Source organism: Ornithorhynchus anatinus, chromosome X1 (genome assembly GCF_004115215.2).
Source record: "Ornithorhynchus anatinus isolate Pmale09 chromosome X1, mOrnAna1.pri.v4, whole genome shotgun sequence".
In the NCBI taxonomy this organism is placed as follows: domain Eukaryota; kingdom Metazoa; phylum Chordata; class Mammalia; order Monotremata; family Ornithorhynchidae; genus Ornithorhynchus; species Ornithorhynchus anatinus.
Genome location: NC_041749.1, coordinates 48,037,678 through 48,062,917, shown reverse-complemented (window position 1 = coordinate 48,062,917; position 25,240 = coordinate 48,037,678). Strand labels below are relative to the sequence as shown.

The 25,240-nt window shown below is 50.8% G+C and overlaps 1 protein-coding gene across 6 annotated transcripts in view; it reads left to right on the top strand.

The window, feature by feature from the left end:
* The window catches only part of FAM13B (family with sequence similarity 13 member B), a 79,392-nt gene that overhangs the window by 35,639 nt on the left and 18,513 nt on the right, over positions 1-25,240 (top strand). For 4 of the 6 annotated variants that reach the window (XM_029050184.2, XM_029050185.2, XM_029050181.2 and 1 more), the window contains 6 exons: positions 2,780-2,821; positions 4,481-4,636; positions 5,702-5,813; positions 18,723-18,784; positions 20,688-20,742; positions 21,219-21,366. In XM_029050184.2, coding sequence (XP_028906017.1) covers positions 2,780-2,821; positions 4,481-4,636; positions 5,702-5,813; positions 18,723-18,784; positions 20,688-20,742; positions 21,219-21,366 — 575 coding nt within the window. The remainder of the gene's footprint in view (positions 1-2,779; positions 2,822-4,480; positions 4,637-5,701; positions 5,814-18,722; positions 18,785-20,687; positions 20,743-21,218; positions 21,367-25,240) is intronic. The other 2 variants (XM_029050182.2, XM_029050186.2) reach the window with 2 other exon arrangements.

The window sequence follows — 25,240 nt, the reverse complement described above, 5'->3', positions numbered from 1 at the left end:
CCCGCCACCTAAAACTCAACATGAGCAAGACTGAGCTCCTCATCTTCCCTCCCAAACCCGGTCCTCTCCCAGACTTCTCTATCACCGTGGATGGCACGACCATCCTTCCCGTCTCTCAGGCCCGCAATCTCGGTGTCATCCTTGACTCGTCTCTCTCGTTCACCCCACACATCCTATCCGTTACCGAGACCTGCCAGTTTCACCTCTACAATATCGCCAAGATCCGCCCTTTCCTCTCCACCCAAACAGCTACCTTACTGCTACGGGCTCTCGTTATATCCCGGCTAGACTACTGTGTCAGCCTTCTCTCTGACCTCCCTTCCTCCTCTCTCGCCCCGCTCCAGTCTATTCTTCACTCTGCTGCCCGGCTCATCTTCCTGCAGAAACGATCTGGGCATGTCACTCCCCTTCTTAAACAACTCCAGTGGTTGCCTATCAACCTCCGCTCCAAACAAAAACTCCTCACTCTAGGCTTCAAGGCTCTCCATCACCTTGCCCCTTCCTACCTCTCCTCCCTTCTCTCTTTCTACCGCCCACCCCGCACGCTCCGCTCCTCTGCCGCCCACCTCCTCACCGTCCCTCGGTCTCGCCTATCCCGCCGTCGACCCCTGGGCCACGTCCTCCCGCGGTCCTGGAACGCCCTCCCTCCTCACCTCCGCCAAACTGATTCTCTTCCCCTCTTCAAAACCCTACTTAAAACTCACCTCCTCCAAGAGGCCTTCCCAGACTGAGCTCCCTTCTCCCTCTACTCCCTCTACCACCCCCCCTTCACCTCTCCGCAGCTAAACCCTCTTTTCCCCCTTTCCCTCTGCTCCTTCACCTCTCCCTTCCCCTCCCCACAGCACTGTACTCGTCCGCTCAACTGTATATATTTCCATTACCCTATTTATTTTGTTAATGAATTGTACATCGCCTTGATTCTATTTAGTTGCCATTGTTTTTACGAGATGTTCTTCCCCTTGACTCTGTTTATTGCCATTGTTCTTGTCTGTCCATCTCCCCCGATTAGACTGTAAGCCCGTCAAACGGCAGGGACTGTCTCTATCTGTTGCCGACTTGTTCATCCCAAGCGCTTAGTACAGTGCTGTGCACATAGTAAGCGCTCAATAAATACTATTGAATGAATGAATGAACCGGAACTTGAAATAGATGTTTCTTTAGGCTTTCGCATAACTTGTTAGGTGTCTTCTATCCAGGCTTGCATTATACATTGGCCTTTGTTTGGTAAAATTCTCAAACCAGATAATCGGGCTTGAAATATTCATTGTTCAGTAATGTGCCTTACTTTGGCCTTGGAAAAAGGGTCCGAGATATGGGTTGTTCTCCCTGTGTTAGCTCCCACGTTCCTCTTCCCGATCTGTTTGGTGGCCATCCACCCAAACCCCCTTTCTTCTTGCCCCTGCCCCACCAGGTGTACATTCGATGAGAACAGCTTTGTGACACATCCAGGAGGAGGAGGAATATAAAAACATGGGCGACGCCATTCCTGGGTCGAACCACTCCTTGATCCAGCCCCGATTTCTGTTGGAAACCGTGAATAGAGCCAAGTGGTAGTTTCTTTCCTGAACATCCACCCTTATGTTTAAAAATGCTGTTCCTCCACAGCCCTAACACTTCCCCTCTGAACTCTTGGTTTTTCCCTTCTAATCACTCTATTTTCATCATTGATGTTAGCTGAGCACTTACTACTATGTGTAGAGCACTGTACTAAGCATTTGAGAAGATACAATACCAGAGTTGGTAGATGTACTCTGCCCATAAGTTGCTTACCGGGGGAGAACCGATTGTGATTTTCACCAACTCCCCCATGCTTACAACCTGCCATGGGGAGGTGAGTTTCCTTTTGTATAAGAACAAGACAGTGGTGGGAAATACTGCAGAACAATCAATCAGTTCATCAGTGGTGTTTATTGAGCCCTTACTCAACTAAGCGCGTGGAGGAGTCTGATCGAGATAGAGGATGTGATGCCTGCTCAATCCTACAGATTCTCAAGGATTGTGGGTATTACGCCTGGAAACCAGTCCAGAAGAGGGGCCGATTCGGCAATGCCAGATTGATCATCCTTCATCCAATTTGGGCCCTGGCCAGCACTCCTCTTCTGAGGCTGGGCGGTGCCATGTCAGCCCCAGCAGAGGAAACGGGCACGGCCCCCATATGGTGGGGGAGTCGGAGTGCCCTCACCCCCCTACCCTGAAGCGGTCCTTCCTGATACAGCCGCCAGAGTCTTTCCAGGACCCTCCTGGAGAGTGGTTCGGGGCATAGCAGCTGCGGATTTGGGGGCCCACCCACACTGTGCTTTGTGATTTCAGGAAGCTAAGGAGGGAGCGGTGATCGTGTTGTGATTTCCTTAAAGTAAGCTGGCAATGACACAGAGCTGTAAGGAAAAGTTTCTGTGAAATTTATGCCCATCTGTGGCTCTGTTCATTTTTACCCTCCACAGGGACTCTTCTAGATTCTCTGACTCTGAGGGACTTTGTGATTGACCAGTCATTTTTCAGACTTGGGGTGGAGGTGATGGCTTGGTGCTGTGAAGTGAGGCAGGTAGATATTTTGGGTTTAGAGTGGTTTAGTTGTAACTAGCAAGATATTCTAGATTCATTCCCAGGGTGATACTTTAGTGACCTAGTGTTTGTATTTCTGGCTTTTTTGTGAAGGACATAAATGTGCGTGTGAGTGTGCACGTAGCTTTGTTCTGCGGACTCAGTGATTCTCGGGAGGTGTTTTGCAGTGCAGTTTAGTATTTTACTCTGTTAAAGGAGAATTCTTCTTTGTTTACAGTGCCCACACGTCTCCCATCAGCCTCTTGCCTGCTTCTGCGGAGTAAGTAGAATGCCATTTTGCATGTCCTGATAGAACCACTTTAAGTCTAGAGAAATTGAAAGGAATACCTCAGCAGCTTGAGTCCCTGCTATTAAATTCAACTTCTTTTCTGACCCACAACTACAGAGGCCCTCTGCTATCCTAGCAACCCTTATGGGATTATGTGGTAACATAGCTTCTAAGTTTCGGAGGGAATTTGCTCTACAAATCTCCCAGTCACTGTCTGGCATTTTGCCTGGGTGATTGGGTTCCCCTGAACCGGACTCCACTCCCTTAGTAATTTCAGCCATTCCCATCTACTCAGGCTGGGAGCCCCGTATGGGACAAGGACTTGTCCAACCAGAATAACGTATCTACTCTAGTGCTGAGAACAGTGCTTGACATATAGTAAGCCCTTAAATACTGTCATTATGATTTTTTTCCCCTGACCCGACAAATACTGTCATTATGATTGTTTTTTTTTCCCTGACCCGATTGTTTTTTTTTCCCTGACCCATCGTCGGCCCAACCCTGGAATTGGCCCTGGGCCACGTGGCTTCAGCTCCCAAATCCTCCCTTGGGCTCAGCTACACACAGATCAGCAGCTAATTGGAAGCCCCGGGTGGACAGCTACACCTGGCCCAGAGGGAAGGAATGCCCTCAAAACCTAGCATCTCTGAGTGCCAACCCATTTTGGGGGGGGAGGGCGAGGGGAGCATCCACTGAGGGAAACCCAGAGTCGGGAGGGAGCATTTTCCAAAGAGAAATATTTTGAGCATGCATGTTAGCGAACGATGTGAACGCTGAGGCCGTGGAAGGAGAGGGGGAGACAGGAAGGGGAGGACCAATGCCAGGGTGGTGCCAGGGAGGACCAATGCCCTAGCCCTCTATTGATGATTAGCACCAGGGTTTTGTTTTGCTGTCAGTCTCCCCCTTTTAGACTGTGAGCCCGTTGTTGGGCAGGAATTGTCTGTATCTGTTGCCGAATTGTACATTCCAAGCGCTTAGTACAGTGCTCTGCACATAGTAAGTGCTCAATAAATACGATTGAATGAAAGGTACAGGTTGTGCAAACGAGTATGATGGAAGAAATGCAGGCCTGGCAATCTTTTGGATGAATCAAGTCACATAAAGACCAGGGCTAGTTCTGATAACTTTTCTGTTCCTCTTTGAAGTGTGGTTATGGGGATTTTAGCCTTGAAGGGAATGGACACTGAGGTAATCTGATGAATAACAGAGAAGGAAGAGATCTTTATTTCATCCAATCTCATATTAAATCCCTCCCCCTCCAAAAAACAAATAAAAAGTTTCCCACCCACGTGTGTGTATGGCCTTTTCCCAACCCATCTTTCTTGGTACAGAGAAATGACTTGTGGAGTTTTGAACCCTGACCTTCCCTGACTAAGCCCTCATTTCCTCTTCTTCCGTCCCCTTCTGCATTACCTTATTGGCTCCCTTTATTCACCCCTCCCTCAGCCCCACAGCACTTACATACGCATCTGTAATTTTTTTATATTAATGTCCGTCTCCCCCTTTAGATTGTAAGCTCACTGTGTATACCAGCTGTTATATTGCACTTTCCTAAGTGCTTAGTACAGTGCTCAGCACACAGTAAGCGCTCAATAAATACAATTGACTGACTGATGCTTGAAATTACTCCAAGAGTTCTGAATTTTGTAGCATTTTAGAGCGAACAATCCGGGCAGCGGTGGAGCAGCACCTCTTTGATCTGCAGAGCAACCTCGATCATGATCTTAAGAATTTACAGCAGCACAGCCTGGTGTGTAATAATGAAGCAAAAAATATCCGTCAGGATGGGGAAGGACCTGATTGCCAGTAAGAAATGTTTTAAAAATTTCAGTAATACTTTCCTCTGACTCACTAAGTGTAACTCAAATTTGATTTTCCTCTTAGTTTTTTGTTTTTAGTCCCCAACCCCAGGTCTGAGGGTCAGTCCAAATCCGGGGGGGAATGTTGGTATCTGTCTCTTCCATGGCAACCCCTAGCTCACAGGTTGGGTGGGTTAGTCCTTATCCTCAGAGTGTGAGAGCGCGCCTGAAGAGCAGGGGGCCCTGTGACCGTTGGTGGACTGTACCAACTGTAGTCCGCGGGGATCCAGCCTGAGCCGTTGGGGGTGCGGGCCAAATGTGAGAGTCAGTAAGGCCAGAAGTGCCACGAGATGGCTGTGAATGGGAAAGGGCTGACGTGGTAGGTGGGGGTTATGTCCTGGGAAGAAGGAGATGAATCTGGGAAGGCCTCACAGAAGTGGGATTTCAGAAGGACTCTGGTAGATGGGGAAAGCTGTGGTCTGGTAGATTTGAAATGGAAGCAAGAAGTGTCGTTACTTAGAACGTCCCAAGCTGAGTGCGAGGAGGAAGAACCTCTTGCTCTTGGGAAGCCAGATGGTTTCTGGGAGGGTTGGGTTTGGCCACCTGGAAAGAGCTCTTTCGGCTTTACCTTGGGTTAAGCTCTTCTGTTTCTTGTCAGGGGAAGCCGCTCACCTACGAGTTTGACTAAAGGAAGTCGTCATAGATTTTTCCCTCTTGGAATTGAAATTCTGAGAGCCCGATTGTAGGATATTGAAACCTACAGTGATTCTTAAACTTGCACACCAGAGCTCTAAGTAACAGTGCAGCAGGAGGAGAGAGGTGTCCCGTTAAATCTTGCCAGGAAACCAGAGGTTAGGAGTCGCTGAGGAAGCAGAGGGCCCAAACCCCCGTCCCTCAGCCTCCACACTGATCAAGAAGGTGCTGGTGGGGGGAAATGTCAGAAGTTCGTTTGGGTTGTGGTGGACCCCCTTTCTTCCTCGCACACTGGTGCTGTGTTGATTCAGATGGTGTTGGTAAGTGTTTCTTTCACTGCAGCTTAGCCTGATCTGTTCTTTTACTTCTCTGCTACCAGGCCTGATGTAGCTGCTGGTCATGTTAATCCCACCGGAACCCTGGCTTGCACCCGGTTGGAAGATGAAGTCACGTCACCGGTTTTTGTATTTGAGGATGAAGGAAATCAGCAGGTAAGAGGAGGGGAGAGCCAGGAAGCCATCCTACCAGCTTTGGCATTGAGTGTGGGCTCTGTGCTACAATGGGTGGCAGTTATGGGTGACAGAAGCAGTGGTGCCTAGTGGAAAGAGCCTGGACCAAGGAGTCAGAGGATCTGGTTTCTCAAAAAAAAAAAAAAAAAAAGGTGGGGGGGGGGGGGGGGCGGTGTGGGGAGATTGAATCCCTATGTGCTCCCTCCTGGTTAGAGGTTAAACTGTGAGCCCCAGGTGGGCTAGGGACCGTGACCGACCTGATTAACTTGTTTCTACCCTTGCACTTAATCAGTGCTTGGCATATAGTAAGTGCCTAACAAGCTGCACGATTGTTGCTGAGAGAGTGGTGCAGTGGCTTTCCACTCTGGGTTTAGCACGGGTAGTAGATTGCAGCGGGGCCCTGATCTTCCCCAACTCCCTCACTCGCTGGGAAAAGGGGAGGTGTCATCTTCCTTCTCATGCCCCAATGCCACTCTCGCACCATTCCACCTCCCCCATCCCTTACTTTCTCTCTCCTTCGAAGCCCATGTCATCCGCCTCTACCACCCACTCCAGATTCTAACGGTCACCTACTGCCCCCCAGGCCCCACCTCCAACTTTTTTAAAAGTTTTGTTGCTTTCTCACCTATTCCTCCTTCGATCTCATACCACAAATCTACAATCCTGGGTCACCTTCACAGTTTACCTCCTTCACGCTCGTGCAAGAGCTGCAGAGCGCTGCTGGTGGAAATCTAGGTATAATGCCAACCTCAGCCACTTCAAGTTTATCTTTGCGTGCTTTAACTCTTTCCTCTCCTCTCCCAGCAGAATTGTTTCTCCACTCTTATTGACACTCATGCCCATCGCCCTCGCCAGTTGATCCAGATGTTTAACTCCCTCCTCACACCCCTTGTTCCCCTCGCCCTTGTCCATCCCTTGCCCCTAATGATCTGGCCACCTACTTTATTGAGAAAATGGACACTATCAGGCTTGATCTCCCTAAAAATCTCCCTGCCCCTTCTTCCACTCTCTCGTCTTTCCCAGCAGTATCTCTAGAGGAATTATGCTGCCTTCTTTCTAAATCCACCCCCTCCACCTGCGCATCGGACCCCATTCCTTCACAACTTTTCAGAACACTTGCCCCCTCCTTTCTTCCCTCCCTAACTACCATCTTCAACCGTTGGCTCTCCAGTGGCTTCTACCCCACTGCTTTCAAACATGCCCATGTCTCCCCATCCTAAAAAAAAAACCCAAAAACCTCCCCTGACCCCACGACTCCATCTAGTTATTGCCCTATCTCCCTCTTATTCATTCATTCATTCATTCATTCAATAGTATTTATTGAGCGCTTACTATGTGCAGAGCACTGTACTAAGCGCTTGGGATGAACAAGTCGGCAACAGATAGAGACAGTCCCTGCCGTTTGACGGGCTTACAGTCTAATCGGGGGAGACGGACAGACAAGAACAATGGCGCTAAACAGCGTCAAGGGGAAGAACATCTCGTAAAAACAATGGCAACTAAATAGAATCAAGGCGATGTACAATTCATTAACAAAATAAATAGGGTAACGAAAATATATACAGTTGAGCGGACAAGTACAGTGCTGTGGGGATGGGAAGGGAGAGGTGGAGGAGCAGAGGGAAAAGGGGAAAATGAGGCTTTAGCTGCGGAGAGGTAAAGGGGGGATGGCAGAGGGAGTAGAGGGGGAAGAGGAGCTCAGTCTGGGAATGCCTCTTGGAGGAGGTGATTTTTAAGTAAGGTTTTGAAGAGGGGAAGAGAATCAGTTTGGCGGAGGTGAGGAGGGAGGGCGTTCCAGGACCGCGGGAGGACGTGACCCAGGGGTCGACGGCGGGATAGGCGAGACCGAGGGACGGTGAGGAGGTGGGCGGCAGAGGAGCGGAGCATGCGGGGTGGGTGGTAGAAAGAGAGAAGGGAGGAGAGGTAGGAAGGGGCAAGGTGATGGAGAGCCTCGAAGCCTAGAGTGAGGAGTTTTTGTTTGGAGCGGAGGTTGATAGGCAACCACTGGAGTTGTTTAAGAAGGGGAGTGACATGCCCAGATCGATTCTGCAGGAAGATGAGCCGGGCAGCGGAGTGAAGAATAGACCGGAGCGGGGCAAGAGAGGAGGAAGGGAGGTCACAGAGAAGGCTGACACAGTAGTCTAGCCGGGATATAACGAGAGCCCGTAGCAGTAAGGTAGCTGTTTGGGTGGAGAGGAAAGGGCGGATCTTGGCGATATTGTAGAGGTGAAACTGGCAGGTCTCGGTAACGGATAGGATGTGTGGGGTGAACGAGAGAGACGAGTCAAGGATGACACCGAGATTGCGGGCCTGAGAGACGGGAAGGATGGTCGTGCCATCCACGGTGATAGAGAAGTCTGGGAGAGGACCGGGTTTGGGAGGGAAGATGAGGAGCTCAGTCTTGCTCATGTTGAGTTTTAGGTGGCGGGCCGACATCCAGGTGGAGACGTCCTGGAGGCAGGAGGAGATGCGAGCCTGAAGGGAGGGGGAGAGGACAGGGGCGGAGATGTAGATCTGCGTGTCATCTGCGTAGAGATGGTAGTCAAAGCCGTGAGAGCGGATGAGTTCACCGAGGGAGTGAGTGTAAATGGAGAACAGAAGAGGGCCAAGAACTGACCCTTGAGGAACTCCAACAGTTAAAGGATGGGAGGGGGAGGAGGCGCCAGCGAAGGAGACCAAGAATGACCGGCCAGAGAGGTAAGAGGAGAACCAGGAGAGGACGGAGTCCGTGAAGCCAAGGTGAGATAAGGTATGGAGGAGGAGGGGATGGTCGACAGTGTCAAAGGCAGCAGAGAGGTCAAGGAGGATCAGAATGGAGTAGGAGCCATTGGATTTGGCAAGAAGGAGGTCATGGGTTACCTTAGAGAGAGCAGTCTCGGTAGAGTGGAGGGGACGGAAGCCAGATTGGAGGGGGTCTAGGAGAGAATGGGAGTTAAGGAATTCTAGGCATCGATTGTAGACGACTCGTTCTAGGATTTTGGAAAGGAAGGGTAGTAGGGAGATAGGACAATAACTGGAGGGGGAAGTGGGGTCAAGAGCGGCTTTTTTTAGGATGGGGGAGACGTGGGCATGTTTGAAGGCAGAGGGGAAGGAGCCCTTGGAGATTGAGTGGTTAAAAAGTGGTTACCTTTCCCCTCCAAACTCCTTGAGCGAGTTGTGTACACCCGCTGTCTCGGATTTCTCCTTCAATTCCTTGACCCCCTCCAATCTGGCTCCCATCCCCTTCAGTCCACAGAAATTGCCCTCTCAAGGTCACAGTGATCTCCTCCTTGCCAAATCCAACGGCCTCTATTCCAACCTAATCCTCCTCGACCTCTCAGCTGCCTTCGACACTGGTGAACACCCCCTTCTCCTGGAAACGTTATCCAACCTTGGCTTCACTGACACTGTCTTCTCCCGCTTCTCCTCCTATCTCTGGTCGCTCATTCTCAGACCCTTTTGTGGGCTCCTCCTCTGCCTCCCACCCCCTAACTGCGAATGTCCCTCAAGGCTCACTTCTGGGTCCCTTTCTAATTCTCCATCTGTACCCACTCCCTTGGAGAACTCATTTGCCCACATGGATTGAACTACTGCCTCTGTGTGGATGATACCCAAATCTACTTCTCCAGCCCTGATCTATCTCCCTCTCCCTCTCCTCTCCCTCTTCCTCCAGTCTCGTATTTTCTCCTGTCTTCAAGACATCTCTACTTGGATGTCCGATGTCCTCCCATCACCTCAAACTTAACATATTTAAAACAAATAGGGTTGGACACAGTCCCTGTTCCACGTGGGACTTACACTCTTAATCCTCATTTTACAGTTGAGGTAACTAAGGCACAGAGAAATGAAATGACTTACCCAAGGTCACACAGCAGATAAGTTGCAGAGTCGGGATTAGTACCCACGTCCTTCTTATGCCCAGGCCCATGTTATATTGAGTAGGCCATGCTGCTTCACAATTGTGGAGGATTCTACTTGTCACGTTCCTAATGCCATTCCCATCCAGGGCCGTAGGGAAGCAACAGCCCATCTCACCGAGGAGCAAACCAGATCGGGAGCCTTGCCCAGGCAAAGAAGCTTTTTTTGTTGTCGAGTTCCCAGGAGTGGCATTGGGCTGGTGAACGTTGCTTTCATTCGATCCAGTTAGAGGAGGGCAAAGAGCAGGGGCCCCTCGGAACACCGTCTCCATCATGCTGCTGTCTCATCCATCGCTTGGGGGTCTGTCGGAGTTCATATTACATCTGTTTATTATTGGTGGAGTTACAAGGTGGTCTGTCTGTAGAGCGTGATGCCACAGATTCTCAATCTGAGCTAAGACTGGCCATTTTATCACACATTTGTCACCAGCTGCCCCTGTCCCTACAGCTTCTGGCTCATTTTAGACTTTCCCAAACTGTGGCTCCGCCTAAAGAAATTGTTCTGGAACAGGACATCTTCTTTAAGGAACAATTCAGTATCCATTTTGCGAAATGCACTTTTTTTGGAATTTGGTCCTGGTGCATCAAGGGCAGGAGCCCCCCGCCCTGCCACCCTGCCTTTGGGGAACAGTTGAGGCCCAAAACTCTGCCCTTTCCCCTGAGAGAGTTCCCTGACCCGTGCTGAGAGTGTGTGGGTCCGTGGGGAACAGCAAGAAACTGAGGCTGGGGGTGCAGCAGCTGTGAGGCCTGAGATCCCAGGTTCTCAGAGCACTGATTAGCCACTTTTGCTCTGCTGGCTTTTTGTGGTGGATGGAGCTACTGGGGCCAAAATATTAAGAAGCAGCACGACATAGGGCATAGACCTCAGGCCTGGAAGTCAGAAGGTCATGGGTTCTAATCCCAGCTCTGCAACTTGTCTGCTTTGTGACCTTGGGCAAGTCACTTCACTTCTGTGGGCCTCAGTTATCTCATCTATGAAGTGGGAATTGAGACCATGAGTCCCACGTGGGACAACCTGATTACCCGGTATCTACACCAGCGCTTAGAACGATTCTTGGCACATAGTAAGTGCTTAACAAATGCCATTATTATTACAATTGTGGTTTAAGTGCTTGCTATGTGCCAGACATTGTACTAAGTGGTGAGTCTGAGTGCTTAAAGTTTACACAGCCTAGTTCATTGATGCAGAGGGGAGGGTGGATGGGGAAATAAAGGGGTTAGCTTGGGAAGGCCTCTTGGAGGAGATGTGACTGGGAGGGTTTTGAAGGTGGGGACTGTCAGCTGTGAAGGGGGAGGGAGTAACAGGCCCAAGGGAGAACATGGGCAAAGGGTTGGTGGCAGGATAGATGAGATTGAGGTACAGTGAGTAAATTGGTGTTAGAGAAGTGGCATGTGGTAAGGTGGTTTGGAGATTGGGTGGGAGTGGGGGTGGGGATGGTTCAGACAGAGATCCCCAGGGTGAATGGGTGGATGTTAAGTCATTAGCGACTGCCCTGAGTGATGGGCAAGCTCTGGGTCGTTGGTGGCTGTTTAGAGCAAATACGGGAATGTTAACAAGTCTGGTTAACAGCTGGGTTGATGTGCAGAATCCCATGAGTCTTTTCTTCGTGGTGTCTTGACGAGCTCAGGTCGGGTGTCCTATCCCCTCGGTATCGCTCAGGATCCCGGTATGCAGAGATTAAAACACTCCCTTTGAAACAAGAAAGTGATTTTGGGGGTTACAGGATGGTAGCAATATTTTTGACAGCAGCATCAACATTCTCATCATCGGTAGTACTTATTGAGCACTTACTGTGTGCAGAGCATTGTACTGAGCACTTGGGAGGGTGCTACAACAGAGTAGGTAGATCCATTCTCTGCCCAGTTTAGAGGAAGAGGCAGACATTAATATAAATGATATGTAATGTATAACGTATGTATATATGTACGAGTGCTCTGTCTCTGAGGGTGGAGCAAGTATTAAATGCCCAAAGGTCACAGATCCAACAGTTCCCAAATCCCTTCATGGTGCCCTTGCATACTTAAGTGACCTCCTTAGACCACGTGTCCTGTGGGTCAGGCTGTGTCCCATCTGATCATCTCAAATCTACCCTGGGTCAGGCACAGTGCTTTGTAAACAGTAAGCCCTCAAAAGAAAGGAAGTTCTCTGAGCCCAGGTGCAAGGTGAAAGAACAGGGAACTTCCCCAGCCTCTCTGGAAGGGGGCCCAGAATCCTGTGAGTGGGCAAGTTTGTGTACAGCTCTGAACAGAGCTGGCACTCTGGAGATAGTACCTTGGGTGGAAATGAGGTTTAGGGTTCAGGATTTCACTTTTCGGGAACTGGGTGATGTAAAAACCAATAGTAGCCTACCCTTTGCCTCTGGCTTCCATCCTAAGAATATGAACGATGAGCAAGGCCATTTTACTCAACCTGCACTGTGTCCGGTGTCCCCTGAGGTGGGATCTCAAGATCTCGAGGCCAGCCTGTGGATGGTGGCCAAAGACGTGAGTTTTGAGGGGAAGGAACTACAGTTCCTGCCATCTTTCTCTTGGCACCGTAAAAGTCGCAGATGATCAGGCAGCTCTGGGAGAAGGGTAGGGGACCCGGAGGGCCCCCCATGTGATGGCATTTGACACCAAGGCAACTCTCATCCCTTTGCCTTCCGTGTCTCTGAGGTGATTAAATTGGACTATAAAAAGACTTGCAGATCAACAGCCCAAACAGCTGACCGCAGAACATGGAACGACTTGATGATCTTAGCACTTAAAATAACTTGGTGACCGGGTGTATTGGGGCCTCGAATTAAACCTTTCATCAAACAGGCATTGGCAATGATGAGTTACTAGGCGTGTGGAGTGTTCCTTGTGGAGGCCTGAGCCATTTTGGTGGCACATGACTATCTAGAAGCCTAAGTGAAGGGTGTCTAGTTGAATACTAGCCACCCTCGACTGGAAAAGCCCATGAGGAAGAGAACCAATGGGGGCTGGGATAGTAGAGGGATAGGAAGAAGGGTGGGAAGAGAGAAAAGTCCAGGGCAGTGAGGGACAGCGTGTTTCTGGTGCACCACACCTATGAGAAAGCCGATAAAGAGAACCTCTCTCTCTTGGGGTGGACCCAGCTGTGGGGGCCTCCTGCTTGAAGGGTGAAAAGAAGAGAACAGGCACCATCCTCTCCCTCACCTGACCCGCAGCCAGGATTAGATATCCAGACCCTCTGGGTTTATGGGAAACACCGAAAGCCATAATGGGGGAAAGATGGGTGAGCAGGAGGATTTGAGGGATGGTAGAGGTGGTATTTATTAAGCACTGGGGAAAATACATGGATGAGAGGCTCTTGTCTCTTTCTACAGCACTTCTCCTATTGTGTAGTCGATTTTAACATCTCTCCCCTGCTAAATTGCTAGCTCCTTAAGGCAGGGATTGTGTCTGCCAACTCTATTTTATTGTACTGTCCCAAGCATTTAGTGCAATGTTCTGCACACAAAAAGCTCTCGATAGATGTCACTGATTGATTAATTAGTGTCTCTCAGTCTAAGAAAAAGGAAAGGGAACTAGGGAGCTGGTGGCAGCAACATAAAGATAAGCAGCATAAAAGAAAAGGGCGGCGGCAAATATATTTATGATAACAAAAACAGTGGTATTTGTTCCGCACTTGCTGTGTGCCACCCTGTGTCCTAGTCACTGCGATAGAAACAAGTTAATCAGGTCAGACCCAATCCCTGTCCCACATGGGGCTCCCAGTCTAAGTAGAAAGGAGAACAGTCATTGAATCCCCAGTTTTGCAGATGAGGAAACTGAGGCACAGACAAGTGAAGTGACTTAGGCATTGAATCCCCAGTTTTGCAGATGAGGAAACTGAGGCACAGAAAAGTGAAGTGACTTACCCAAGTCACGCAGCAGGGAAGGGGCAGAGGCACTAATTTTTATATATTATTTATTACTCTATTTTGTTAATGATGTGTATATATCTATGATTCTATTTATCTTGATGATGTCTGCACCAGACTATTTGTTTAGTTTTGTTCTGTTTTGCTTTGCTGTCTGACTCCCCCATTTAAACTGTGAGCCCGTTATTGGACAGGGATTGTCTCTATCTGTTGCCGAATTGTACATTCCAAGCGCTTAGTACAGTGCTCTGCACACTATTGAATGAATGAATTGAATGAAAGCGCTGGGCTAATCAAGTTTGGCACAGTTTATGTCCCACTTAGTCTTAATCCCCATTTTACAGATGAGGTAACTGAGGCATAGAAAAGTGAAGTGACTTGCCCCGGGTCACACAGTAGACAGTAGGTGGGGCTGGGATTAGAACACAGTTCATTCTGACTTCTAGGCCCATGCCCTTTCCACTAGGCCACACTATTTCTCAGGGCACGGTGGTTAGAGGAACAAAGTTTCTGGCTCCTTGCTGCTCAGAGTTCCCACAGTCCCTGCAGAAGGTGGGGTGAGAGAGGCCCGGTGAGGTCCTGAGCCCCCTGGGAACTGAAACTTCCAGTCCTAGGCCCTGGCAGATGAGGGCTTGCTAACATTTTAATGCCCGAGAAGCAGTAGAGCACAGGCCTGGGAGTCAAAAGGACCTGGGTTCTAATCTGGGCTCCGTCACTTGTCTGTTGTGCGACCTAGGGCAAGTCACTTCACGTCTTTGGGCCTCGTTTCCCTCATCTGTTAACTGGGGATTAAGACTGTGAGTCCCACGTGGATCCTGGACTAGTGGTAACTGATCTAATTGCTGTGGTTTACGTTGCCGACCTCACCATGACCCTACAATTGCCCCCCCCCACACCCCAACTCCCTCCTCTCCCACCGCCCCCACCCCTCTGTCCCAGGCCCACCTCTTGTCCCCCTCCTCCTGTGCAGACCCTCATCAACTCGCTCCCAACCAACTTCTCCCTGCCACATCTCTGTCATCCTGTCCCAGCACCACCTTTCGTCCCCCTGCACTGGCCACAGTCAACTCACTCCCATCTAAACCCTTCCCACCCTCTGTGCCGTCCCCCCCCCACTCTCCCCCTCCACAGCTGCTGCCAAGTGTGGCGTATGGAACCCCCGCTCCATCATGGGGAAGCTCCCCTTCATCCTTGACCTCTTCCTGTCCCGGTCACTCCTCTTCCTCACCATCACTGAAACCTGGCTCTCCTCTGATGACGTCGTTTCCCGTGCTGCTCTCTCCTGAGGGGACCTCTTCCTCTCCCACTCCCCCAGACTCACTGGGAAAGGAGGAGGTGTTGGCTTCCTTCTCGTGCCCCAGTGCCGCTTTTGCACCATCCCACCCCCTTCCTTCTTTCCCCTCCTTTGAAGCCCATGTCATTCACCTCTACCACCCCCTCCAGATTCTTGTAGCTGTCATCTACCCCCTCCCCCCCACCCCCCCCCCGGTTCCACCTCCAATTTCTTTAACCATTTTGACCCCTTCTCATGTTCCTTCTTATATTTTTTATTATTGATTATGGTATTTAAGTGCTATGTACCAAGCAGTATTTTAAAGCACTGGTGTATATACAGGGTAATCAGATTCTGTCCCAAGTGGGGCTCACAGTCTTAATCCCCATTTTACAGCGGAGGTAACTGAGGAGAAGGTAACAGAGAAGTGAAGTGGCTTGCCCAAGGTCACACAGCAGACAAGTGGCGGAGCTGGGATTAGAACCCATGTCCTTGGACTCCCAATCCCATGCTCTTTCCACTAAACCACAGTGCTTCTCTCTTTCTCCATGCCCACTTTAATCCTTGGAGACTTCAATATCCATATAGATGTACCTGATGACCCCTCTGCCGCTCAACCTCCTGCCCCACCCCATCTCCCCCACCCACCAACTTGGACACACACTTGATCTCATCATCTCTAACCACTGCACAATCTCTACCCTCACCACCTCTAAAATTGTTCTATCTGGCCACAACCTGCTCACTTGTCTGCTCTCCCACACTCCTTCCTGTAAACCACAAAGACCTCCGATCTCTCAACCCAATCCATCTCTCTCAATGCATCACATCACACCCCACCTAAACCTACTCTCCATCCTCAATCTACCCACTTTTGATGACCAAATAGATGTTCTCAACACCACCCTCTCTACTGAACTCAACTCGCTCGCTCGCTTCCCTATCCCTTTGTGGCTCTCGTACCTCTAACCCACCCTCATCTCACACTCCCTTCTGCGTCACCCTGACTTGCTCTCTTTGCTCTTCCCCTCCCTTCCCAGCCCCACAGCACTTATGTATATATCCACAATTTTATTTATTTATTGATGTCTGTTTACTTGTATTGATGCCTGTCTCTTCTCTACCTACCCCCGGCCGAGACTGTGAGCTCGTTGTGGGCAGGGATTGTCTCTCTTTATGGCTGTATTGTACTTTCCCAAGTGCTCTGCACGCACTAAGCACTCAATAAATATGATTGACTGAATGAACCTGATTAGCTTTTATCTACTCCAATGCTTAGTTCAGTGCCTGGCCATAAGCGCTTAACAAATGCCATTTAAAAAAGGAAAAAGAAAAAAAAAAGCAATGAAGGCTACGCACCAGCTAGCAGCAGGAATGTCGCCTGAACAGTCGGGGTTGCTCTACGAGCTTCAGGGTGTTGTGTCAGTGGCAGGGGAGTGAGGCTCTGGCAAGCCTCCAGGTGGCAGTGGGTGGGGTGGGGGCATCTCAGAGGCAGGTAGTGAGGTCCCAGTAGCCCCCTCTGGAAACAGTAGGAGAGAGGGGGTGCTCCCTGGGCTTTGGGGTGGCGGTAAGCCTGCAGCAAGGGAGTGAGCTAGGTCCCCCGGAGGCCAGGGAGGTCCCGCTGCCTCCCCTGTTCCCATCTCCAAGGGCTTTGGCAGGCGGCCCCCCCCCCCCCCCCCCCCCCCCCCCCCCCCCCCCCCGTGGTTGGTCAGTAGCCACCTGGTGGCCAGGTGGGGTCACCGATGACTCAGCTTCATCCAGTTTGCTTTCAGCAAAATTAAAGTGGAATCTTTCCTACTCCATGCGAGAATTCTATATCGTAGCCGCGTTGCCCATCGACAGTTGACTGAGCACACGATCCTGGGAAATTTTGGTAAAAATCACATCTAACCATGGTTCAGGAAGCAGCCTCCTATTTGTCACATTTTTCCCTTGGGAAAATTGGTAACACTTCACAGCATTTCAAATAGGTGTTTTCAGGAACTGATCGTACCATGATTCCTAGGGTGGCCTGCCGTGAAAATAGTCTTCTCTCCATCTCTTACGTTGGTGGCAGCTGTCTTGACCGCCCTTTTGAATGCAGTAATCTAACACCAGCCCACCAAGCTGCTAGCATTTTAGAAATGATTTTTGTTTCATCCTCATAGGTTTTGCAACATTTTCAAACTCAAGTTCCAAGCTTTCCAAATCCCAAATAATTTTTGGGGAAAAACTACTTCATCTGTGTGCTTCTAGTTAAAACTTTGCAGGAGAGTTTGGGAAGGTGCCTCCAAATAGTCTTTCAAATCCTCTTTTTCTCCCTCTTTCACTCCTTGTATTTGTGCCGAGAGCCCTTCTGGTCCCTGAGATGATCGAGAAGGGTCCGGGCAGTACAATGATGACTCTAAGCCTCTTGCTTTCTTCTAAGAAGTAAAGATGAAGTACGCCCTGTTCTCCTAGAACACAGGAGTGGCGTTCTTGCAGAATCCCACATGAAGTTATAATTCTTGGCCCATGGCCGACGCTGCAGAGATGTGCCCAGCTGTTTCTTCTGGCATCCTGGCATGCTATCTGCCGGCAGGCTTGTGTCATTAGACAATCAATCGATCAGTGGTGTTTATTGAGCACTTACTGTGGGCAGAGCACTGGACTAAATGCTTGGGAGATGACAAGACAACAGAGTTGGTAGACTCGTTCCATGCCCACAAGGAGCTTACACTCTAGAGGAGGAGGCAGACATTATAAGTTAAGAGATATGTACATAAGTGCTGTAAGGTGGGGAGTTGGATGTGACTATTAAGTGCTTAAAAGAATACAGATCCGAGTGCACAAACGGTCCCCGATTCCCTAAGTGACGCTAAAGCAAATGGTGGAATTAAGCGCTTCCTCTGGGGTAGATACCATGCAGTCAAATCAGACACAGTCTCTGCCCCACATGTAGCTCACAGTCTAAGGGGAGGGAGAACAGCTCCATTTAAGCTCCATTTTACAGGTGAGGAAACTGAGGCCCAGAGTTGTTAACTTGCCCAAAGTCACGTGGCAGGCCAGTGGCAGGGCTGGGATTAGAACTAAGATCTCCTGACTCCCGGTCTTAGGCTCTTGCCCAAACAACTAGTGAAAACAGGGTGGCTGAACTGACTGTGGAAACTTCCTTAGGAGATTAGTTTGTTAGAGGTCTTCTCTCGACAGACTCTCGTGGATGGGGTTTCCAGTGGCAGTCTGGCTTTTGATCGTTTCCCTTGAGGTCTGGCAGTCCCCTGCTGTCCTCTTCTGTGCAGTCTGAATTCTTCTAAGGCCTCTTCCTGGCCAGGGTGCCTCATTCTGGGGAAGACTGAGACCATTTTGGAAAGCCCAGTCATTGATGGTATTTAGCAAGTGCTGCGTATGTGCCAAGCACTGCACTCTGGGAGCAGATTCAGCGTCATAGCTAGCACCGTAAGCTTCGGGCCTCTGGTCCCCAAAGAGGCCAGGTTCCCCTGGGCCCGGGGAGGGGCAGCCCCGCTTTCAGGCCCCCGGGCAGCCACCTCGGGACCCCATGGCGGGGATCGTTCTCCTGAAAGGCCCGCGCAGCTGGGGTCCAGAGAAGCCCGGTGTGTGACTTGGCCTCCCTTCCATGTCACCTGCAGCCACCAGGACTCAAAAGGCCGGGGACATCGTTCTGAGCGGTGAGTGTCACTGCAGCCGGTGCGTGTTTCTGGAGCCTTGCTATTCGGGCTCGACCCAGGCATCCAAGGGCCGTTCGGGGCACATTGTCATTAGGGCGCCTCTGCCGGCCCTTCAGCACAAACAGACTCTTTCATTATGAAAGTGTTGGTTCTCTGCAAGTGGCTGTTTCTCAAACTGCATTAACGTGGTGCTCTCCCGTTTCTGCCATCAGGCTGCAGGTATTCTGTTAAAGCCATGTAATGGACAGAGTGGCGAAGAAGTTGCTGCCCAGAGGTACTTGTTTTCTTCTTACTGCCTATAAGTACTAGTCATTTGGGAATTCTGAACTCCTTCCAAGCTGAGGTTTGGAATTGTAAAAGGAATGGGCAGCTTCATTATGCCCTGATTTTACCCCAGTTGCTCTTTTTGGCCACTTAATTCTCAGTAGCTGAGTCTGGGAACAAACACACATCGAAAGCTGTGCGTCCCTTGTCTGTTTCTGTAAATCAGGGTTTCCTGACCCCCTAGGAAATCACTCCGATTCTGCTCTGGGTGGCTGAAGTGTGTATGCCTCCGGGCTCAGGGGTGGGGGGCTGTCCAGCCCATAGATCCTCGGGCCCGGTTTCTGGGTCAGCGAGCAGGCTGTGGCTACATCGGTGTCCTTGGGAGGTAATGTGGCACCCATTCCCTTCAGTACCCGTGCCTCTTGTGCCTCCCTAGCTAAAACCCAGCTGATGTCCTTAGCACATCCCAGATTCAGGTCAGAAGCGATGCTGTCTGTGCGAGGAGTGGCCTTGGGTAGGCTTTCTTGTGTCCGGGATGTCTCGCCCTGGAGTCGGAAGAGTCTCTGGAGCCGTGTCTCTGGAGGATCCCCCAACCCTTAAGGTCCACAGACTCCTTGTTCATAAACGTTCCTTGAGCTTCCTTTCAGGAGGCAGGGGCTGTCCCCTTTCAGCCCAGGGAGTGTTGGAGCTGTGGCTATGGGTGAAGATGTTAAGGGTAACAGGCACCCCTCAATGATGACATCTGGATCTGATAGAGCAATTAGAATCCATTTAGTGAGGAGGACTCGATCTTTTTGGACCACTTCTACCCTCTTCAGCTTGTTAGTAGGCTAGCTACCTTGCTTCTGGGTCCCAGCAGCACATGGGAGCTCGTCGGTTCAGGCAAATTAAGAGTTGCATTAAGGGTACTTCCCCTGCCATCCGTGGTGGTGTGCTGGGGATAGCTGGCAGTGGCCGCCGGTCCCTCCCTGAGTCCCGGACCGCCTTGTGGGCACGGGCTCCAGGAGCAGGAGCACGCCTCGGCAGCTGTTGGCATTTCCCGGCTGCAGCCGCACCATCCGCGCCCTCGGCTGCTAATAGGGAAATGGGGTCAGGCAGCACCCCGTGACACAGGTTGTCCAGCTGTGCCACCCTGCTCTCAGTGAAGAAGGGAAGTGACCTCCAAGGGCTGAACAGGGAAGGGGAGCCTCACTGCCTTGTTTCAGGGAAGAGGTCAGGGATGTGAAGATGCCTGGGGCTTACCTCCCCCTTCTCCCCAGTGGCAGAGCACACTCTGGCTTTGGGTCAAGACTGGACTTAGCTGTGCCAAGTGCCCTGACTCTCCTCAGCTCCCATGAGAGCCCCGTTGCCTTAAACAGGTGACTGACAGGAGTATTTCTCCCTTCCCTCTTTTTTTGTCCTCACATCTTTTGAGGGGAAGGGTGGCTTGCGCTCGCTCGCTCACGTGTGCACATGCTCTCTCTCTCTCTTTCTCTCTCAATTTCTATTTTTTTTTTAACCAGTTTTGGGGATTAGGGAGGGGTTTGGGGACTACTCAGCATTTCTAGCATGGAGGGGTTCTGTGGATCTTATTGAGGTGGTGGGAATCTCCAGACCCAGGGCTCCAAAGAACGGACGGATCGGGCTGCCTTCTCCCCCCTCCCGCGTCCATGTCATCAGGCTTGGGGAAAAGAGAGAGTCACTCTTGTGGTGATCCAGTGTGTCGATCAGTCAGTCGCTGCATCATCAGTGGTATTTATTTAGCACTTATTGTGGGCAGGACCCTGTACTGAGTCCTAGGAAGCGGACAGTTCAAATGGCAGACATGATCCCAGCCTACAAAGAGCCGACAGCCTAGTGGCGGGAGAAACTCCTGAGTAGAAGCACCTTTTCTCTTTGAAGTAGTCATTTCACCCTTCTCTCTGTGTTTTTAGGCAAGAGCGTGCATTGGTGGATGACAACGATCACGCTCCTTCCCATTTGGTACTGGTAAGAATTCCTTTTTTGGGGGTAGGTTTGTCGTCGTAGCGGACAGCTTTCGCCTCGTCACGGCTCATCATTTGCCATATCCCTGTCAGCTTTTGATGTGGACTTCCTCTGGGGATTTTAATTCCCGATTAAGTCTCCTACTACTTAGACTGTGAGCCCCATGTTAATCCAACCTGATGAACTTGTATCTACCCCAGTGCTTAGAAGAGTGCCTGACACCTAGTAAGCACTTAAATACCATAATTAGTACTCTTATGGACATCCTAGCCAAGTCCTTATTTGTTCAAACGGCCTTTCCAGGCCTGAGTAGGCGGTGATGTTTTTCTTATGGCTCAACTTGCCTTGGGGCAGATTGTACAATTCAAACGTTTTCTCTTCAAAAGCGATCTCTCTAGACATGTCCTTGGAGAGTGCAGAAGACTGGGTTTGTGTATTCCCGTGGCTGCTTTTTAAAATCCCTTTTTTTCTGCATCTAGGGTTCAGGAAGCAAGATTTGTGATTTGAATGCCAACAACGAATCTGCCGGACCAGGAAGTGAATGTGGTGGGGTCCTTGGAGAAGCGACATGTCTGCAGACTCCACCCTTAGAGCTGAAGAATGCATCTGACGGAGATAAGTGGGAAGGTAATGACACCCGCCTGGGTTTCAGGCCTGTATCCCTTTGGAAGGAGGGCCAGGATGTGGCAGGGTGAGGAGTGGCTGGAACGAGGGCCCTAAGTGATCTGATCTAACTTCAACATTTGCGGGAGCCCTTGCTCGAGCTCCCTTTCCAGGAAGGAGTGGTGAGGGGGCCGTGGTGGTGGTCTTTCTCTCATCCATGGGAATGGGTAGGACCCGGAAACCCTTCCAGTAGCCCAAACAAGGGGGTGTTCTGGAGTGCCTCCTCCTTCCCCCCAGTACGCAGGCTGCAGCATTCCCAGTGGAGGCTTTAGTATGACGTGCAGTGGCCTTGCGGGGAACAGGTGGCAGCGGTGGCTCAGTTTAGAGGTCCAGGGCCTGAGAGGCGAGGATGGACTTGTACTGCCAAGCGGCTGTGGGCCAGGCAGAAATTCCAAAGTGGGCAGTGAAGTTGTGAAGATTGAGGAACCTTTCAAGACAACATTTCTCAAAAAGCAGAGGGCAAGCACTTGCTCTTGTCAACCTCCCACTCCTTTCCGGAGAGACTCCAGCCTCCCGTCAGCCCGCCCCACACCTTTTAATATCTGAGCTGCAGGGTAGCCGATGGAAGCCATTGCCAGTTAGTGGGAAGAGATGCTATTGCTGGGGTTTTCCCCTTTTCAGGTGAATTAGAATGCCCATGTCTCTGCAGCCACAAGGCGAGTCTTTCCGGTTGGACAACACGGGAACAGGTTCTCTGAGCTTGGAGTTGTGGTGCTCTGAGCACGTCTGCAAGCTAGTGCGTGACTGCTTGGGGTCAGCGTTCCCTGGCAAGGATAGTCCTCTGAGGCCTTGATCCCCAGGGAGGGAGCGGTGTTCTAGGCCCCGACCCCTGCGTGCTGTTCCAGGCCCGGCTCCTAGTTGCCACGTGAAGTCGCTCACGGTTGGGGAGTCAGGTGGCTGTGGAAGGGCTGGGTGGATCCTGTGGTTGATTCTACTGGCAAGTCTCTAAAGTGGAGGGGGCGGAGGTACAGCCACCCACAGATTGTCATCCATCCGGAGGGAAACCATGCTCTGGAGCAGTCTACATTGTCTTTCGTTTTCCCCCGACCCTCCCCCACCAGCAGGTGGGCTTTCTAGCATCTCTCAAGAGCCCTCATTATTGTCATTATTATTATTATTATTACTACTATTGTGGTATTTGTTAAGCACTTGCTATGTGCCAAGCACTGTTCTAAGTGCTGGGGTAGATAGAGGGTAATCAGGTTGTCCCACGTGGGGCTCACAGTTTTAATCCCCATGACCTCCTTCTTGCCAAATCCAATGGCTCCTACTCCATTCTAATCCTCCTTGACCTCTCTGCTGCCTTTGACACTGTCGACCATCCCCTCCTCCTCCATACCTTATCTCACCTTGGCTTCACGGACTCTGTCCTCTCCTGGTTCTCCTCTTACCTTTCTGGCCGGTCATTCTCGGTCTCCTTCGCCGGAGCCTCCTCCCCTTCCCATCCTTTAACTGTTGGAGTTCCTCAAGGGTCAGTTCTTGGCCCTCTTCTGTTCTCCATTTACACTCACTCCCTCGGTGAACTCATTCGCTCTCACGGCTTTGACTACCATCTCTACGCAGATGACACGCAGATCTACATCTCCGCCCCTGTCCTCTCCCCCTCCCTTCAGGCTCGCATCTCCTCCTGCCTCCAGGACATCTCCACCTGGATGTCGGCCCGCCACCTAAAACTCAACATGAGCAAGACTGAGCTCCTCATCTTCCCTCCCAAGCCCGGTCCTCTCCCAGACTTCTCTATCACCGTGGATGGCACGACCATCCTTCCCGTCTCTCAGGCCCGCGATCTCGGTGTCATCCTTGACTCGTCTCTCTCGTTCACCCCACGCATCCTATCCGTTACCGAGACCTGCCGGTTTCACCTCTACAATATCGCCAAGATCCGCCCTTTCCTCTCCACCCAAACGGCTGCCTTACTGTTACGGGCTCTCGTTATATCCCGGCTAGACTACTGTGTTAGCCTTCTCTCTGACCTCCCTTCCTCCTCTCTCGCCCCGCTCCAGTCTATTCTTCATTCCGCTGCCCGGCTCATCTTCCTGCAGAAACGATCTGGGCATGTCACTCCCCTTCTTAAACAACTCCAGTGGTTGCCTATCGACCTCCGCTCCAAACAAAAACTCCTCACTCTAGGCTTCAAGGCTCTCCATCACCTTGCCCCTTCCTACCTCTCCTTCCTTCTCTCTTTACCGCCCACCCCGCACGCTCCGCTCCTCTGCCGCCCACCTCCTCACCGTCCCTCGGTCTCGCCTATCCCGCCGTCGACCCCCGGGTCACGTCCTCCCGCGTTCCTGGAACGCCCTCCCTCCTCACCTCCGCCAAACTGATTCTCTTTCCCTCTTCAAAACCCTACTTAAGAGGCGTTCCCAGACTGAGCTCCTCTTCTCCCTCTACTCCCTCTGCCATCCCCCCTTTACCTCTCCGCAGCTAAAGCCTCATTTTCCCCTTTTCCCTCTGCTCCTCCACCTCTCCCTTCCCATCCCCACAGCACTGTACTCGTCCGCTCAACTGTATATATTTTCGTTACCCTATTTATTTTGTTAATGAATTGTACATCGCCTTGATTCTATTTAGTTGCCATTGTTTTTACGAGATGTTCTTCCCCTTGACTCTGTTTATTGACATTGTTCTCGTCTGTCCGTTTCCCCCGATTAGACTGTAAGCCCGTCAAACGGCAGGGACTGTCTCTATCTGTTGCCGACTTGTTCATCCCAAGCGCTTAGTACAGTGCTCTGCACATAGTAAGCGCTCAATAAATACTATTGAATGAATGAGGCAACTGAAGCACAGAGAAGTTAAGTGGCTTGCCCAAGGTTACCCAGCAGATAAGTGGCAGAGTAGGATTAGAACCCACATCTTCTGACTCCAAAGCCGGTGCACTTTCCTCTAAGCCACGCCACTTCCTCATGACAGCCTGAGTCTCACTTTCTCTTCCTCCTCCTTCTCTCCCATGAGCACTCTGTCCTCCACCCAATGGCAGAGGAGTGGGGGTGGTCTTGCCATAGGCTCACCGGCTTCAAAACCAATGGGTCAGATGGCTCCCGAAAGGGAATAGTAGATTTTTCATAACCCCCTCGTCCAGCTCAGATCAGAAGTAACTGTTGTGGAGCTAAGGGTACTGAGGTATTGGGATCTGGAAGTTATTCTCTCTCACCCGACCAATTTCTCCCTCTGGCCCTCCCTCTTGCTTAACACTGAACACCGGACACCAGTGGGAGCAGCTTTTTTAAGCACCCAGTGCTTCTGAAAAGAGCAGTTGAAAAGGATTTTGGGGTAGCCAAGTGGGGCAGGAAAGATTTCATTTGGATTTCCTGGTCAGGAATGTCTATTTTCCCAGAGTTGGGATTTCAGAGAAGGCATTGTTTTGATTTTTGCTTCTTTGTTTTAACGGAAACGTATGTTTCTCTGTCTTTGAAGTCGTCTGTCCCAATTCCCGAAGAGTGCTGTAATGAGAAATTCAGATCCAGGAAACGTCTTTTGAACCTTTCTGTATTTTGTTAGCTACGTGTTTGGTTTTGTTCTGACTGTGTGCTATATGTTCATTTTAGTATTTTTGCCATTTCTTCCCCATTTTATTAGCGTCAGGCCCTTTCACTTTCCCCCTCATTGATTTCAAAACAATGCACCTGCAGAGAGATGGGGAGGGTAAGTACAGCTCGCCTGGGTTCGTATTTGCCTGTTTGTGCTGTGAGTCTTTTTTGCCTGTGACTGGCCCTCCTCCTTGTTGACCGAGCTCCCAGGAGCAGGGCCTGGGGTACCACCCAGAGAACGGGAATTGGGCAGGCGCTTGCCCTCTCTCTTCTCCTCCTCCTTCGCCCCCACCCCAGACAGGAGCTTCCTT